This window comes from Sinohyriopsis cumingii, chromosome 13 (assembly GCF_028554795.1).
Source record: "Sinohyriopsis cumingii isolate HCF-2022 chromosome 13, ASM2855479v2, whole genome shotgun sequence".
NCBI lineage: Eukaryota > Metazoa > Mollusca > Bivalvia > Unionida > Unionidae > Sinohyriopsis > Sinohyriopsis cumingii.
In genome coordinates this window covers 79447056-79467051 of record NC_142973.1, presented here as the reverse complement: position 1 = coordinate 79467051, position 19996 = coordinate 79447056, and the positions used below count along the sequence as shown (strand labels likewise).

Here is a 19996-nt window from a genome sequence, read left to right as displayed (position 1 = left end):
AATATGGCCTATAAAAGTGTGTGTGTCTATATAAATATATATATATATATATATATATATATATATATATATATATATATATATATATATATATATATATATATATATATATATATATGTGTGTGTGTGTGTGTGTGTGTGTGTGTGCGCGCGCGCGCGCGCGTGCGTGTGTGTGTGTGTGTGATATGGATTTTTAACGTAACTTTAAATTGTTTAGTCATATTGCTGCATAGTGATGTCTAGCACTGAGGCATCATGCCGCAGACACGTAGCATCACATCTCACCAAGTCAAATTATCCTGACACCAATTAAGCCAACCAGTCCTAACTCTAGCCTTTTAATGCTGAGCGCCAAGCGAGGCAGCTGTTCGTACCATTTTTTTTTATAAGCCTTTGGAATGACTAGGCCGGGGTTCGAACCCGCGACCTCGTGCGTCCGAGGCGGACGCTCCAATCAATTAGTCCTGACAGCAAAATATCGGAATAGGTCCCAAGTAATGGTTATTAAACAGAAAAGTATCCGAAAAGTACCCTGTCACTAATAGCCCATATTATAATAGAAGAACGAGTATCAAAAATTAGTCAAATGTGAACAGGTTGCAAACTTGCTGAATACAGAAAGAAAAGGTTAATTGGTGAGTTAATGTCTTTCGTATGTATTACCACTCTTTGGTCCTGAAAAAGTAATAGAAAAGAGTGAGAAGCACGAAGCTTTGTAAATTCAGCAAATAATTGATTTCCCTTGAGTACAAAGTGAAAAATGTAAGAGGAACTTACGGTATTGCGAATTAAATCCCATATAATCCTAGAATTTCCAATACAATTCATAATACCTAAAGTTCTCAATAACCTTTAATGACATTCCAAAACAAATCCAGCGCTGAAAGTGTTGATGTGCCTGTGGTGGCATGTGTCGTAGTGATGTGCCAACAGTCTTGTGTTCAATCACAGTAATACAATACATGAATATATCCTTATCGGAATTTCTCTATGAATTCAGGCCTTTATTTCCAAGAATGTTATTTTGAGCACTTTGTATTTGCAGAGAATATTACTTTGAATATAATGAAAAACTGGACACAATTAGGATTCTGCCTCAGGATCTTATAGCACGAATTAATAATTTCTAGAAAAACAAGATCATAATGTCCTCTACATTACCTCAGGGCACAATTAACATTTCCTAGAAAGAAAGGAAAAAACAATTAATACTCAGTGGAACATTTCATTCTGGATAGTTCCAGATGCTCACAGGATCAAATCTTAGTTATAATTAGAAGTCTCTTACTAAAATTAGAATAAAGAACATGGTAAATATAGAAGTTATGTTGGGGTTGAGAACGAGACAAGGAAATCCCAGTCAAGGGGTTATATTATTTGTCTCCCTACGAGGCTTGCCCGAGTACTGAGACATATAATGTAACCCCGCGACTGGGATTTCCTTTTCTCTGTCCAAACCCCAACGTAGTTTATTTTTCTCACCCTATATTTTCCTTTAAAGTAACAAGAATTCTTTACTAGTATTCACGTCCAATGTTTGTGTGCGGCGCATGATTATAAACATGTTAATGAGGGACAGCTCTTCTGAATTAAAACAGAGGAGTCTGTCGTTATTTGTACGTTGTATTTGATTAAAGTAAATCTAAATAACTTTTTTGCATCTTAAGTAGGTGGTTCATGCTAAAAAGCCCCTAGAAGGCTTTCACACCGAGACAAAGAAAATGGCATGTTTTTTTTTAAGTCAGTCTAAAAATATCCACTTAATTGTAAACATGTTATACATAAAAGACACCATGAGAAAGAAACGCAGTAAAGTAACGATATCTAGTGCGTTTCACTATGATTTCCCGCTAAACTGAGCAGTGCAGACAAACAAAGAAGTCACGTAGATATCAGTAAACGTCTCCATTATCAATCCATAATAGCGGCTAATGATGTGCAAGCAGGAAGAGTGTTCATTTTTGAACTAAACACAAGTATCTTCTCTCGGGGACACGAAAGCTGAGGTAACAAAAGCCCAGCAATCCTAACCAAACCACATGTTAAACAGAAGTATAAATAATTATTAACATACCTATAAATTATGATAATGTATATATTCATTCCCTTTACTGGTCGACATCAAAGTTCGATTTAGCCCATTATCATATGTGCCTCAACATCAAAGGTCGATTTAGCCCACTTTCATATGTACCTCGATATCAAAGTTCGATTTAGCCCACTATTATGTGCCTCGACATCAAAGTTCGATTTTGCCCACTCTTATATGTACCTCGACATCAAAGTTCGATTTAGCCCACTATTATATGTACCTCTACCAGTCAGATCCATTTCAGTATGTTATTTTTATTGATAATCAAATCGAAGCTTTTGATTGCGTTACCTATTGACCCTCGCTTTCTCTGAGAGAGAGGGAGTACACACGTTTTACTCTAAATTATACTATCTGAAAATCATTTATAAATATTATAAGTTGGTAGTTGAGAAGTTTATTTGTATCTGCATTCCTTGCCTATTTGTTTACGTTGTTGAGTTCTGGGAAAATTATCGCGTAATTTACCTGACGGCGTTTGCCCCGCATCTTGTTGTCTATATATATATATATATATATATATATATATATATATATATATATATATATATATATATATATATAACTGCATGGAGGTCAATACTCGAACAGTAAAAGGAAACAAATGCTAAAATTTAGTGAAGCTAAAATTTAGTCAAAATGAGTTACTTTCACATTTTGCACTGTCCCAGTCACCGAGCCCTACACGTCCAGTGTCCGTGTCTCCATGCCTTGTGTTTGGAAACACAACTAACTTAAGTCTACAGATTGTGAGAAATCAGATGATTCTATCAGTAATTTTCTCTCTGCAGAATCGGGGGCCAGTAAAAACCCTTGCAGTGACGACTATTGTGGACCTTTTGCATTCTCAGAAGTAGAGGTCAAAGGGGTTGCAGACTACATAATGACACAAACCAAGAACATCACAGGATTTATAGATTTTCACAGCTATTCTCAGCTCTGGATGACACCCTGGGGATATACCAAGGAACTTCCCCCAGATTTCAAACAACAAGTAAGCTAAACTTGTTAAGGTCTCTGCGTGTTGCCCTGTGTTAAAGCAATATAAAGTTGTAATACCTATGCTATCAAACTAACTATTCATTTTTTATTGCTCTCGTCTTCTTTTAACTGCGTGTATGTGCCAGCATAACAGTCGGAAATCACTTTGACAAATCAACATTGAATAGAATTTCAACGCCCTCTCTTAAGACTGGAATGTATATATATATATATATATATATATATATATATGTGTGTGTGTGTGTGTGTGTGTGTGTGTGTGTGTGTGTGTGTGTGACTAAAGAGAGATAAACAGTTTTATCAGTATTTTTATTATGCATAATGCACACTTATTAAAGATATAGAAAATAAATAAATAAATAAATTTAAAAATACAAATAATATATTATATCTTGATATATTCTTGACGAATGTTCAGTATTTTATCAGAACTCAATTGATATAATAACAAATTATGGCGTGCATATTACTTACTATCAAGTATTTTATAAATAATTAATCATAATATATTGAGAATTAATTTAAAAATGCACTTTCATTTTTAAAGAATTAGTACACTTATTTTTATATTAGTTTATACTTTCACCAATTAAGTTATTCTGCAAAATAGAATAATATAAAAATATTCTTAGCTAATTGTAAACAGGGGACATAATTAAAAAAAGAAAAGAAGAAAAAAAGAAAAAGAAGAAGAAAATAGAGGGGAAAAAGAGTAGAAAAAACAGAAGAAAAAAGAGAGGACACATTCTACGTGCTGGTGTTATATATATATATATATATATATATATATATATATATATATATATATATATATATATATATATATAAAGTCAGATGGGGCTTGATGAGAAACTGAGAAAAGATGGGGATATACATCCTTTGAATAGTGAAAGGGTGAATGGTTTTGCATACGAGTCAATATATTGGATAAAATTCAATTTATAAATAAGTTCCTGTCTGTTGTGTTCAGAGACGACAGCCTAAATGGATATTACTAAGGGCGGTATTTTATGCTTTGCTGTTTTAAATATATTTTAGTATTTAATTTTGTTCCTGTCTTTTGATTCTAGAGTAAATATGAAATATGTACTTTAAATATTTTTGTAAATACGAAATCATAAATAAAATGTAGCTGATAATGATCAAAGAATGTCTTTGTCTTAAATTAATTTTGTACAGATATGCATTACTTTACATTACAACAGCGTATTCAGTGCACCGTCCTTTGTTGCAGGGGAGGAGGAGGGTCTGTCATCACCATGATTAATCTCTCTAGGTCATATGGATTTTTTCCCCCTGCTTATTTGATTTATATTTTAATCAGAAAGCCAAGAAATATAGTAAATTATCTCCTTGCCAATTGTTCAAAGACCTTAGGAAAATTAAAATGTGACCATTCCAGATGTGTTTTCCTTCAAAATAAGTGTTGCTTTGAAAATATTCCTTCATTCTGACCAAACATTTAAGAAACATTTATAGCGATATTGATCTTTCCCTCTTTTCCTCTTCGCCAGGACGAAGGAGCTATGGAGACGTGTGCGGCCCTGGAAAGAGTCAATGGTACTAAGTACGAGCATGGCAGCATAGGAAATATCATTTGTGAGTTACAATACAATATTAATATTAAATTCTCCTGTAGCAAGCCGTTGTTGTTGTTGTTGTTGTTATTGTTGGCTTAACGCCATTTTCAGCACATGATATGCTAAACATGACGATCAGTATAACTGATGGGTAAGAACCCCAAAACCCCACGGGGAGCTACTGGCAAGCATTCTCACATACCCACTGGCAAGCATTCTCACATACCCACATAGGCCGAGCCTTTGATTGGAATCCACGCAGTGGTGAAATGACAATGGTCGGTATAGGCGAGCGCTTTAAACATGTCGACCAATGGACCCCCTGCAAACAGCTGCTGTGTTATTAATTATATGATTTAATGTTAAATGCAATATTGTCCATCATAACTCCTTAATGTGACCAAATTTATAAACGCAATCTTGTGATCTCGTGCTTTTGTGTCTTGTCAAAAATAAATTACACTTTTACATCAAAGAGAAAGTATTTTGATTCTCTGCTATCTCTTAATGTCTTCGTGTTTGAAGACTCTCATTGTTCCTGCATGTAGCTGTCAGGGTATTAGGGTTGGAGTTACATAGAATGATAGTTTTCATAGTATTGTTCAGGGTATCAGGGTTTGAGTTACACTGAACGATTGTTTTCCTAGGATTATTCAGGGTGTCATCATTGGAGTTACATGGGACGATCGCTTTTATAGGATTGTTCAGTTCAGTGTATCAGGGTTGGAGTTACACGGAACGATCGTTTTCATAGTATCATTCGGGGTATCAGGGTTGTAGTTACACAAAACGGTTTTTATTATAATAGAGTTGGGGCTGTTTGTGTTAGATTTAAACTGAATGATAGTTTTCATGGTATAGTTTGGGATATCTGTGCTAGACTTACACGGAACGATCGTTTTCATAGTGTTGTTCAGGGTATCAGAACTAGAAATACACGGAACGATGGTGGTCACAGTATTGTTTGTGGTTTATGTGGTAGAGCTACAAGGAACGATTGTTTAAATAGTAAAATGCACTCCAAACTAGTTTCACAACACAGACGACATAGCATGTAAATTAATGGATGAGAAGCATCTGACTTAAAGAAGAAAATCATAAATATTTTCCATGCCGTGGATTCCAGCATCACTTGAATTATATTTCCCTTGTCATGGCGTGCGTGTTAAAACATGCAAATAAATTTAAAAATATATGCTTGCACTTTAATGTTCGCATATTTTGATTCTTTGTCTTGCATTTTAGACATAGCAAGTGGTTTAATACATGTATGTCTTGCATTTTAGACATAGCAAGTGGTTTAATACATGTATGTCTTGCATTTCAGACATAGCAAATGATTTAATACATGTATGTCTTGCATTTTAGACATAGCAAATGGTTTAATACATGTATGTCTTGCATTTCAGACATAGCAAATGATTTAATACATGTATGTCTTGCATTTTAGACATAGCAAATGGTTTAATACATGTATGTCTTGCATTTCAGACATAGCAAATGATTTAATACATGTATGTCTTGCATTTTAGACATAGCAAATGGTTTAATACATGTATGTCTTGCATTTCAAACATAGCAAGTGGATTAATACATGTATGTCTTGCATTTTAGACATAGCAAGTGGTTTATTACATGTATGTCTTGCATTTTAGACATAGCAAATGGTTTAATACATGTATGTCTTGCATTTCAGACATAGCAAGTGGTTTAATACATGTATGTCTTGCATTTTAGACATAGCAAGTGGTTTATTACATGTATGTCTTGCATTTTAGACATAGCAAGTGGTTTATTACATGTATGTCTTGCATTTTAGACAGCAAATGGTTTAATACATGTATGTCTTGCATTTCAGACATAGCAAATGATTTAATACATGTATGTCTTGCATTTTAGACAGCAAATGGTTTAATACATGTATGTCTTGCATTTCAGACATAGCAAGTGGTTTAATACATGTATGTCTTGCATTTTAGACATAGCAAGTGGTTTATTACATGTATGTCTTGCATTTTAGACATAGCAAGTGGTTTATTACATGTATATCTTGCATTTTAGACATAGCAAGTGGTTTAATAAATGTATGTCTTGCATTTCAGATATAGCAAATGGTTTAATACATATATGTCTTGCATTTTAGACATAGCAAGTGGTTTAATACATGTATGTCTTGCAATTTAGACATGACAAGTGGTTTAATACATGTATATCTTGCATTTTAGACATGACAAGTGGTTTAATACATGTATGTCTTGCATTTTAGACATATCAAGTGGTTTAATACATGTATGTCTTGCATTTTAGACATAGCAAGTGGTTTAATACATGTATGTCTTGCATTTTAGACATGACAAGTGGTTTAATACATGTATATCTTGCAATTTAGACATGACAAATGGTTTAATACATGTATGTCTTGCATTTTAGACATGACAAGTGGTTTAATACATGTATGTCTTGCATTTTAGACATAGCAAGTGGTTTAATACATGTATGTCTTGCAATTTAGACATGACAAGTGGTTTAATACATGTATATCTTGCATTTTAGACATGACAAGTGGTTTAATACATGTATGTCTTGCATTTTAGACATAGCAAGTGGTTTAATACATGTATGTCTTGCATTTTAGACATAGCAAGTGGTTTAATACATGTATGTCTTGCATTTTAGACATGACAAGTGGTTTAATACATGTATATCTTGCAATTTAGACATGACAAATGGTTTAATACATGTATGTCTTGCATTTTAGACATGACAAGTGGTTTAATATATGTATATCTTGCATTTTAGACATAGCAAATGGTTTAATACATGTATGTCTTGCATTTTAGACATATCAAGTGGTTTAATACATGTGTGTTTTGCATTTTAGACATGACAAGTGGTTTAATACATGTATGTCTTGCATTTTAGACAGCAAATGGTTTAATACATGTATGTCATGCATTTTAGACATAGCAAGTGGTAGCAGTGCCGACTGGACATATGCAAAAGCTGGGATAAAATATTCATATGGCGTAGAGCTGAGGGACACTGGGAAATATGGATTCCTTCTTCCACCTGACCAAATCATTCCATCTGGCGAAGAAACATTGCAGGGTCTCGTGGCATTAGCCAAATATATATACAATAATAAATAGAACTTTGCAAAAATACAATTCGAATTCTAATTATCATTTCAAATAACTGTTTATGATGCCAAATTTGTTACATGTTTATTTAGGGTCAGAACTTCATTGACTTCCAAAGACATCACATTGTTTAGAAAATGGAAACCAAACGTTAGTTCCTCAGCTTGACTGTCTTGTTCAGATCTAAGTTTTTTCTTAACGATGCAACTTCTTTCTAAATGCCTTAAACAAAATATTAATATTTAATCGCATTCTACCTGTGAATTACGGTAACTAAAATATTGTGTACGTAAATCCAGTTGTTTGTAATTGAATCTGAGAATGGTGTTGCGTGTGAAATATTTTGTCCATCCTGAATTAAATATCTCACCTCATTCATGTTTCTGTGGTGCAATTTATTTTAAAATCCTCATCTAAACAAATTAATATTTTTGGAGAAACACAAAGAACTTTGAAAATAATTCATGAAAATGTTACAAAATGAAATGAAAAGAATGACGAGACCAGGTTTTGTTGATAGTTTCATTACATTATGAATTGTATTCATTCCTGAAGCGGAGCCATACATGTTTTTGACCTGCAATCTGCCTGGGTTAGGGCTCAAACATATATAGGAAGATTGGTGACTGAGATTCGTTCATTGTTTGATATTTAACGTCAAACAATTGGGTGTTACGGCAATGCCATAACATTAGTATAGAAATGGTCATTACGGCAATGCCATAACAGTAGTAAAGAAATGACCACTACAGTAATGACACAACAGTAGTATAGAAATGGTCGTTATGGGATTGCCATAACAGTAGTATAGAAATGATCACTATGTCAATGCCATAACAGTAGTATATAAAGGATCCTTATGGCAATGCCATAACAGTAGTATAGAAATGACCACTACAGCAATGACATAACAGTAGTATAGAAATGGTCGTTACGGGATTGCCATAACCTTAGTATAGAAATGATCACTACGTCCATGCCATAACAGTAGTATATAAAGGATCCTTATGGCAATGGCATAACAGTAGTATAGAAATGACCACTACAGCAATGACATAATAGTAGTATAGAAATGGTCATTACGGGATTGCCATAACATTAGTATAGAAATGATCACTATGTCCATGCCATAACAGTAGTATATAAAGGATCCATATGGTAATGGCATAACAGTAGTATAGAAATGACCACTACAGCAATGACATAACAGTAGTATATAAGGGATCCTTATGGCAATGCCATAACATTATTATAGAAATGATCAATGCTGTCTTGCATATTGAAACGAAGAATCAGTCAACCAACTCAGCCATGTAATATACTTAGTTGCCAAAGATCCACCATCTTTCCCCACCTCTTCGTGACTATAAAGTATTTGTCACACATTAATTTAAACATCTCATGAATAACAAATGACATTTGAACAAGTCTGTAGCATGTATTGAAATTTACAGAATAAAAGTTAAAGATGATATTCAAAAATGGGTGCCGCTTAACTTTGACAAAAGTTTTGACACTGTAGAGCAAATACTCACACAGATTCATTTTGAAATATCTTCCTCTTTCAGATGTTAGACTCGAACATGTTTCAGAAATTTATGTTCATAATGATAATGTCATGATTTACAAAGAGTTTGCCAATGATAACATCAATGAACAATGAAGATATATTGTTTCAATACCAATTAAAGAAATATTTCAAATTTGGAAATAAAAGAGTGGTTTTACAAAACAGGTAATAAACCTTCACGGACATCTTACAGTTTACCAATCAGAAAGGTCCCGCAATATACTACTGTGTTTAAGATTTCATTAGCTGACCAAGAATGTCATACTTTGAATAGATACGTCTTAAACGACTACGATGTTTCTCAAAATCTGAAATTTTAACTACAACTTTGATTAAGTTACGCTTGAACACTTGTGTCATGATCAATTTTGACGATTCAATAGAAATAAGTGTCATATAATATGAAGTAACCAGAAACATTCTTTGTACAGATTAAACATTTTCAATTACTTACTGGATAGAAAAATGCCATGTAAATCATTAAAAGAGACCATCGAAGGTTTGAAAGGAATGTAGCAGCTTAAGCAGCTGTCTAAAGAGAAATTGTTAAAAAGCCAACATATTCCACTTTCTCCGCTACTTTTACAATTTAAATGGGAACTCGATAAAATGTTACGCCTCTGTGGGCTTAACCTAAGTAGCAGAGAAGAGTTAAAACCAACAAGTTTAGTAAAATTCAACAAATAATTTAATTCCATAGAATACAAAGTAAAATTTTAAAAAGAACTTGTGAACTTGTGAATTTGATCCCAAATAGTCCTAAACGTACTAAATACAACACACAATACACATTAAATACACATTACATGTACACTTCCCCTCATAAAAACAAATATTTAAACAATTAAGCTTTCATTTACATATTAAACAAATATACATTGATCTGCATAATGTCAATATTGTATTCCAACAATATCAAACTCCTCCTTAATAATCTCTGATTTTTGTTTTTCATTTTCTTGATGAAAGCAAGGAGGTGTGATCACTGAATAAAATAATCGGAGAAGGAGCTAAACTAATATCCACTTCAAATTGTTGCAAAGCCAGTATCAAAGCCAAACATTCTTTTTCGATTGAGGAATATTTTTTTCAGTGCTTTTTTGTTCGTTAAATAAATAGCACACTGGATGATCCACATCATTTGTGTCTTCCTAAATCAAAATTCCACCAACCCTTAAATCACTTGCATCAACAGACATTTAACTTAATTGACTGAAATTTGGAGCTGATAGAACTGGTGCGTTAAAAATATGGCATTTAATTTATCAAAAGCCTCGTGACATTTTTCAGACCAATGAAACGTGGTCTCCTTATTAAACAAATTTGTCAGAGGTTCAACATTTGTAAACACAATTTCAACAAAATTTTTGGATATAACTAGCCACACCCAAAGCACGCATCAGCTGCTTTCTACTAACAGTCACCGGAAAGTTAGAGACAGCCCTGACCTTAACTTCTACATGTAATTGATCGTGCCCCCAATATGTCCTAAAATATAATACAAGTACGGTAAAATGTACTATTGCATCAATCAATTATATTTGCATCATGGAATCGCTGAAAATTGTTTGATTGCTTTCCAAATAATCGTTCCAGGTATCATTGTAGATAATGACGTCATCGATATAAATATCGCAGTTATCTATACCAGATCTTATCATGTTCATTAAACGCTGGAATGGAGAAAATTTCATACCAAACGTAATCACTTTATTTGGTATAGTTCATCTGGACAAAAAGGCAAAACGGCCTTTGGTCCTTCTGTGTGTGGAATTTGCCAGAATCCTTACAAAAGGTCCAACTTGGAGATATATTTTCTATTTCTATCTCAGAAATACTTACCAAGCTGCGCAAATTTACCGTATATGCTGGAAACGTTTATAATAAATTGAAAACATTGTAAAACTTTTCTGATATAAAAAGAGATTAAATATGACAATCACTAGTATAAAATTCTAAAATATGGGCTATTATGAAAACACTAAACCGTTAATTAAAAGTAACACTTATATATTTATATTTTGTGCCCAACAACTGTATTTCACTTCATGGTTTCACTATGGTTAAATGTAAATATGTGAAACGAACAGTCACTTTGTGGATATTTTCTATTTACAATTACAATCTTACACTCTTGTATTGTTAGTTTCTTCATCCTCTTTCTTTATTCTCATTTGTTGTCTATTCATATGTTTAGTAATTCTCCTATTATTCTTGTGCATTCTTTATTCTTTCACTCTGCTAATACAGCTGTTCGTTTGATTGTACATTCTTCTTTTCAGTTCATATTAATGTTAATGATGACGGTTGAAATTGCAAATACATAGATGAATAATGGCAGCAACGTTAACACATTTATTTTAAAAAATTCATTTCTTGGGTAAACCGTAACACATGTAGAGATAATTCAACGAATGCTTTCTTCGTGGAAAAAGAATTGCTGAAGATATTTCATTAAAACATATACCTGGTGAATCAAAGAATCTCAAACTGTTTCTAAAGCTACTTTGTATTAATTTAATGTACCCTCATTTGGAGAACGGCGTCGAAGTTTCTCTCAAAGAATTTATCTCGCTAAATAAAAATAGCATTTTACAGCTAAAGATGATTTCCTGCAAAAAAAGGATAAAATTTAGTTGGTATTTCATAGCAGACAGTCACTAGCCTTAATAATGCCATAAAACTCTGAACAAATTCATTTTATTTTTTAAAAGGGATACACGAACGATTAATTGTTGTCAGTCAAGATTATTATTCTGATGCAATTTAATGACGAAGTGTCTCTTCCAGCGTTGATAACAATTATGCTCCATGCAAAACAATAGTGACATAACGAAAACAGGAGTTTTGACAACTTTTCTTTACGAAGAATCATATTGTGTATCCAGTAGATTATTTCAATCTGTAATGTATCATTTACATCTCTTGCTTCAGTTTATGGAAACTATAAATGATCCTTTTTTAAAAACAATGGCCAAGTATTATTTTGATCACAGTTAGAAGTTAGAAAGGTGGTTTATTGATTAAAACAATTCAGTTTCACACTCTAGACAATATTGACCTCCGTAATAGTAATACATGATAGCAGCAAAATACTGCACTTTGACATTAATTGTTGACCGGTCTGGTGGCCTTAGTGATTAGATATGGGAGGACCGGTCGGCATGGTGTCAGGATAATGACTGAGTGGTACATAATACTACAGGTCTGAGCATGATACCTCAGTGCTAGCCATGATGATAAACTGCCACTCTGAGGACATCATAGCGATATGACCGGAAAATTGTTAAAGCTACGTTAAAAATCCTTTTCATCCCCCACCCCACCCACCCACCCACTTTGACACCAATGATGTCAAACACATTCATCGCTCTGGGATTCAGCCGTAGGCAAAAAGTATTGTGTACAACCTTTTGTATTAATTTTATCATTCCAAGCATCTAACAATATTGTGAAGAAAAAAATATACATACAGTCCATATATTCTATACAAGCTTAATTTTTCCTTTAAAGACGCTAAGTAATCATGGTTGTGGGTGACATTAGCAATACTTTGAGGGTAATAGATGTAGTATTGTAAATTCTATATTACAATTGTCCTTATGTTTAACATCACGTGGTACTGTAGGATCAATATAGCATTCGAAAATGTATGGGGTCTAACTTTATTAGGTCACATTTACTATCCAACTATAAAAATTAGTGGTTTTGCTCATGAAACAAAGATATCACCATGAAGGCAGCACGCTGTCGTCCTCCCAAGAAAGAGCAGTCTTACAGAAAATGTGCAAAAAGGGACACTCTGCTCGTTTAGGTAAACATTGATACATTTAATCATCCGATGGGAAGAAAAATCATTCAAAAAGCACCAACAAAAATCATCGATGCTGTGTTTGACTGTTGGTAGAACGTTTACCCGTGTGGGTAGATCCTCTGATTTCTAAAACAATTCCAGAGTTAGTGAGAGCTTTGAAACTGGCCTTGGAACAAAGTCATCCACAACCTCTACAGTGGCAAAGAGACAAAGGGACATAATTTATGAACCAAGCATTTAAAAAAAGAACTTGAAAAAGGTCACATTCATTTAGTCACCACTGAAAATCTACGTTTTCAAAGAAATTTGAAGTAATGTATGTTGAAATATTTTACACATCATAGTACATTGTCCTGCCTATAACTTGGAAGACATGAGCGGAGCTGTGTTTAAAGGAGTTTTTTACTTGCCTGAGCTGCAACGAATGACCAAGAAAGGAGAAAGCGTTCTCGACTTAAGATGAAGTAAAACGGGCTAAAGTCGACTTGTACAAAGTATTAATGGAAACGTCTTCTGTTGATAACAAAGATCAACGATGTATTTACAGAACTGAGTCTGGTTGAACGACACTAATTTTATGCTGGATATCTGAGAATCAGGCCCACGATAGTATGAATTCTCCTCAATACATTAGCGTCAGCATCGGATGAATACAATCACCCACCTAATTCCCAGGATGAATACAATCACCCACCTAATTCCCAGGATGAATACAATCACCCACCTAATTCCCAGGATGAATACAATCACCCACCTAATTCCCAGGATGAATACAATCACCCACCTAATTCTCAGGATGAATACAATCACCCACCTAATTCCCAGGATGAATACAATCACCCACCTAATTCCCAGGATGAATACAATCACCCACCTAATGCCCAGGATGAATACAATCACCCACCTAATTCCCAGGATGAATACAATCACCCACCTAATGCCCAGGATGAATACAATCACCCACCTAATTCCCATAATAAGTGTAATCACCATCCTTAACTGATCAAAAGAACGGAGGGAGTGAAGTGGGGTCAAAATGCTAAACGGTGAAGAACAAAATTATTACTTTTGTACTCAGTAACCAATACAAAAATAAGACTATCTGAATTAGAGTTTTCCATTTCAATCCACGAAAGCCCAATTGTCAGCGAACGGAAAAGTGCGTTAAAGATCTAAACAGAAATACACGGAGTCATTAAAAAATTCTGTCGGAAAACCTGCAATGAAATATACCAAGAAAACACACGCAGTGAACCATCAGATTTTGTCATTTATGGACAAGTACCCTTTACATAAAGATTAAATTTATAGTTAAGGAAGGTGATATGGCTTAAATACTGGTGTTTGTGAACTGGTGTCGTTCTTATGGATGTGTCCTCTACGACAACTTTCAGTTTATTTGTTTCATGAGCTTTATTCAAAGAAATGATTGCAAAATTATTTTTAAGCAAACGATGACATAAAGTGACTTATTAGAATACCCATATTTAACTAGATAATTTTTATATTGACACTCACAAGAGGTTTCACTACTGAGCAAATTGAACAACGCCTGCGTGAGGCAAGCTTGATACCCATTGTTTTCAGTATTTCCAATGACCTCAAGACAACAGTCATTGTTAAGTAAATGGTTCGTAAACTTGCATGTTGTTGTAATTTTTAGTTTTTTTCTGACTTCATGTGTCCATGACTCATCAGCAAGCCTTTCCAAGTCGAAGATTTTAAAGTTACGTCCTACACCAACCAAACGCGACACTAACAAGGAATACAAAGAGTTACTTTTATCTCAGATTACTAAACACTTGTATACTATATGAAGTTTCAGAAAAAAATCTTAACTAGTGTTACCGTTGTACTGGCACAGGGGTTCGCATTCAGTCCGAAGCTTCGTTCTTAGACAATATGCACACAAAATTCCGCCGAGAAAATGAATAGTATTATCATTAATGCTTTCAATGTCGCTTGTCACTTTTGGAATGTTTGGTACCTTCTTTATCAACGCCTCAGACGTTTCAAGTATTGGTGTCATTTGATCAGTAGCATTTTCTGCCAAAGCTGTTAGGTTGAGATCCAGTTTCGCCCCGAGTCCTGTTCAATATATAATGAAGAAATGAATCGGTTATGGGGTTCGAGTGACTGGGACCTAGTTTTCTAGCTGTGATCTAGATTATTGATATTCTGCGGGGTTTTTTCTTTCTGTAACCCTCTAAATAATTTAAGAACGATTTATTCAGACAAAGAATCATTAATTAGAAATAAAAAAATAATTTTTTTTCAGATTTCTTTTTTTACGCAGATTTTTTTATACCCGTCTGACGGATTCGTTTTTAAGAATAGACATAATCATCAGATCCAAAGGAAAAAATAAATTACATGTGGACAAAAGTCAGCTGTCTCTGCCGATTCCCATGGTGCCCGTATTATTTCCAACAAGGAAGATCATTTGTTGGTTTTTTTTTTTTTTTTTTTTTGTTTTTTTTTGCTGCTTTTTAAATCAACAATTGCAGAATACAATTAAGCACATAGATTCGTGCCCAAAAATTGTGATTGGACTAAAATAATGATAACGGCAAGACAATCACTGGCGGTTGGACTAAAATAAAGATAACGGCAAGGCAATCACTGACGGTATAGCCTTGCCAAATTTTGGGCATTGAATATTTACATTCAGATACGTTGAAAATTAGCATGCTTTAAAGCAAGATGTCCTACAGTAATTAGCAAGCTAAGCATTCCGTACTGCACAGAGATAGAAATAGTTGGATATTTATTGTTTAAAATGGACAAAATAACCGAACCAAAAGACATTATGTGACGACGGCCATGAGCGCCTTCGTGTTTGACGATTACCTTGGTATATTGTGAAAATGCGTCCAGAATATCCCAAAGCTATAAACTCACAGTCCATCGTTTGAAGTTTATAACAAACGTGTTGTTGTCAGTTTATATCTTACTTGTGCTACATTTGAAGTGTATAACAATCATGATGTCAGTTTGTATCTTACCTGCAACAGACATAACCAAAAGCATCACCATAGTGGAAAATAGTGGTAGCATATTTCCAGATATCTTCATTTATCACTTAACTTTACTCCCGATTTGATTCAGCAACTAGTTCGCAAATACTTGGTTTCTCCCTGTGTTGTATTTTATCTCCGTTACACATTTTTTCCCCGAGGCGATGCTATATATGTCACATTCAGTTTGATCACAGAAAGGTACGTTTAAAAACGTCATTCATATATATGGGTGTGTCGTGTGTGAGTACCTTACACAAACATCGGTTAGTAGGCAGTAGAAATACTGCACCACTAGTGAATTTGGTTTTGAAATGGTAAATACCTTTCATGTGTTGGCTGTATCGACAAATTAAAATAAACATGATTGATTAAATCAAACGACATAGCTCATATCAACCCCATGCTCTGGTACAGCCACTCCTGTACTATTTAAACCTTGCAACTGGTGCAAAATTATCAATTCTTGAATCAAATGAACCTAACTTTCCTTAGTAGTGTATTTTTCATAGATTGGGCCAACAATCTGCCGATAATTCACAGCTCAAGCACACCATAGTAAGGTGGTATTTAAAACATTCCCTACCTTAACTGGAATTTAAAAAATGCTAAAGCCGTGGTACTTCAAAATCATGATAAAGGTAATTTGAATGATCTTTTCGCACAATGGTTGAGCAAAGCTGCAAAAAGATGAACTCAATAGTTTTCAAGAATTTATTAGCAATATTCAATGAGGTCCACATAAAAGCAACGATCACGGTACAAAAAGATCATGTGTACTTGTTTTCAAGTTTTGGATGATATTCAAATGTTGTCAGAGTTATTTGTGATGCAAAATCACATTCGAAAGAATACGTTGAGGAAATTGTCTTGTACTAGTGAATAACGAACATATTTCATCGAGTGAGTGACATTACTAGAAGTAATCACAGTGAGATGAAATATGTTATTCATTCAATGCAAGTAAATTTTATTTTTATTTTTGCTCAAATACGATGGTTAACTACGCTGTATAAAAGATTGAAGTCATAGGTTTACCGTTTATGTTCTATATTTTTGTAAATTCGCACAGAAAACAAGTGTAGGTAGATCCTTCATGGTTAAAAAAATCAGATTAAAGAGTTAAGAACATTAGGTATATAGTAGGATTCGAATCTGGAACTCCTACGTAAGTGGTCGCCATGCTGACCACTTGACCACAGAATAGACATCATTGCGAATGAAATTCTTTGGTCATAATGTTCTCAGTGACTATTTAGAGTTGTGAAAAATGGTGCAGACAATTCACTGGAGTGAAAAATTAAAATCGACAAATCACTGTAGTGAATTGTTATATTTATTTATCTTGAAAAATCCACTAATGCAAGGACTGCCTTAAAACAAAATGTAGATTTGCCGATCTCAGAAAGAAAAATATCTCTAGTAATATTTCAGAAAGCAATCTGATTTGTAGATAACATTGAGATACACAGTACCATCACTGATAGCTACACAATCAAAACTATGAACAAATTACGTATTTTATGTAGATAAATAACCAACTTGCATTCTGCCAAATTTAAGGCCCAACTCAACGTTATCATCAACTTTAGCAGGTTTACATTCATGAATCTAAAATATGGAACTTCTGGAAAGCAAAAATTCAAAACATCAGACGGTGATTCGGTGTATACAGTTATGACTGACATGGAAGTTGCAAAATCTTACATGGATCAAAATTCATTCAGCCATTGAAAGGATTGAAAACAATGTTGCAAATTGTTGGGATAAAAGTTCCAATTGTAGTTTGATGTCAGTTGACTTTTTTCATCACGACACTGACAATTTATCGAGCATATTGATACCGTTTGAAATGACTGACAAAGAGCGGTGTATAATGTACAATGTATAAACTACAATGTATAAACTACAATCCTGGAAGACCAGTTTTTTCACACAGACCTCAATGAATTATGGGAACAAACTAAACCTTACAAAAGGATATTACAATATGCTGAATTGAAATTTTAGATAATCCAATAATCTACATACACATTGCCCAAGCAAGTTAGAAAAAGGATTTCCTTATATAAGGAACTATTTCAGCCGGGTGAAAAGCAAAGATAAATATATTCTGTGATGAGACAAATGATACATATGGAAGTCAAAAAATTCAAAATTGATGAAACAATCAGAATTCCGAAACAAAAAGAGTATTTGCAACAGGATTTTTTCTTAACTTCATCAAATATTATTCAGAATCAGGACAGTAATAATAGGTAATCCATCCGGTAGTTTACAAACTTGAATACTGCAATGAAGATTATATCAATGGTGTGTTGTACGAGCAACCGTTATCTCTGTACGAAAAATAGGTTGAAACGATTCAGAAGTCTAAGAGAATGAAAAAAAGAGAAACAAATGTAATTGTAAAATGAAATAGATATAACGAATCGTTGAACAGTTCAAGTCAGCAGAAAACATTGCTCCATTAACGTAAATGAGGTGCAATACTAAGATAGCAGTGACAAGAAGGATACAAATATTTACGTTTTTTTAAATAACGAGCTTTTGCAGTGCGACAGGTGTGGTAAAAATAGTGCATCAGAGCAAAGAGTGCCTTCAGATATACATGTGATGCAAATTTATATTTATCAGCAGACCAAATGGGAAAAAAAGATATTACGCAGGTGTTGTGTATATTTTATATATGTTACGGACCTTTAAACCGTTCAAATTATTTTCTTTAGATATTTGATCAAAAATATAATTGAAAAACCAACGGGTGACACAACATGTACGATAACTTGTTCCAAAGGAACGAAATAATCTGTCCGGCAATCTCGAATGAACAGCATATTACATAGCCATGAATTCCAGGTAATGCACCTTTGATCTAACCAGAAAAAAAATATTTACCTAGGGGTAGCAGAAGTTGGTGCAGCAGGGAGAGTTGGGAAGCAGACAGAGCTGATTGGTTGACAAGAAAAATCAGCACTTTTAATTGTGTGATAAAGATGAGAGCACACATGGTACTGTCATTGTCCTCGGTGTAATATTTTATTTTTAATGTTTCATTCTTTTCTTTTAAAAGTTGTTTCAGAATTCAACGAAATGGCAATTATTCTCTCTTCCAAATTTATTTTTGTCCAGTTCTTTCTCTGAAACTTCTCTCCAACTTTGCTAGATTTCCATATATTTAACTATCTTACTTTGAACACTTGTTAACTGTTCTTTATTTCGTGTATTTATTCTTGCTGGTGACGTAGTTAGCTGTTTAATCTACTTTTCATGCATCCTAACGTCTAATAATAATAATAATAATAATAATGAGGACTTTGTATAGCGCCTAATCTTTAGAAGCTCTAAGCTCTTTACAACATTAGACAACACCTATGACATTAAAACACATATATAATGATATTATTACAGAAAACAAACACCATGAAATTAGAAAAGATAAAAACATGCTGTAAATATCTAAGGTACGGAACATTATTAGGTCTTTAAGTTTATTCTTGCAGTAGAAATAAGTGAGTTTTAAGAGCGCACTTGAATGGGATCACTGTGTCTTTGTGTCCAAGTTCAGTGGACAATTCATTCCACGTTCCTGGGCCCTGGTATGCAAAAGAACGTTGTCCATATGACTTCGTTTTTATAGTGGAAATAATGAGTAGACAATTCTCAGAAGAGGAGCGTACGTATCTTGCTGGTGTGTACGCATGGGTGAGGTCGGATATGTATGTTGGACCGGAGTCTGTCAGTGAAACGTAGCACAGAGGACAAATTTTTATTTGATTCT

The 19996-nt window shown here is 33.8% G+C and overlaps 2 protein-coding genes across 6 annotated transcripts in view; one reads left to right on the top strand and one right to left on the bottom strand.

Moving 5' to 3' along the window:
* The window catches only part of LOC149785878 (carboxypeptidase B-like), a 76766-nt gene extending 68446 nt beyond the window's left edge, over positions 1–8320 (top strand). For all 5 annotated transcript variants that reach the window (XM_089979869.1, XM_089979868.1, XM_089979870.1 and 2 more), the window contains 3 exons: positions 2884–3086; positions 4609–4693; positions 7636–8320. In XM_089979869.1, coding sequence (XP_089835995.1) covers positions 2884–3086; positions 4609–4693; positions 7636–7823 — 476 coding nt within the window. In that variant the 3' untranslated portion in view covers positions 7824–8320. The remainder of the gene's footprint in view (positions 1–2883; positions 3087–4608; positions 4694–7635) is intronic.
* On the bottom strand, positions 238–16381 carry LOC149785877 (uncharacterized). Its single transcript, XM_089979871.1, has 3 exons — positions 16204–16381; positions 15047–15286; positions 238–1183 (listed from the first exon to the last, which is right to left on the bottom strand). Exons 1-3 carry the CDS (start codon positions 16271–16273, stop codon positions 1158–1160), a joined length of 336 nt encoding a protein of 111 aa, XP_089835997.1. The 5' UTR covers positions 16274–16381; the 3' UTR covers positions 238–1157.
* Between the last annotated feature and the right edge of the window lie 3615 nt (positions 16382–19996).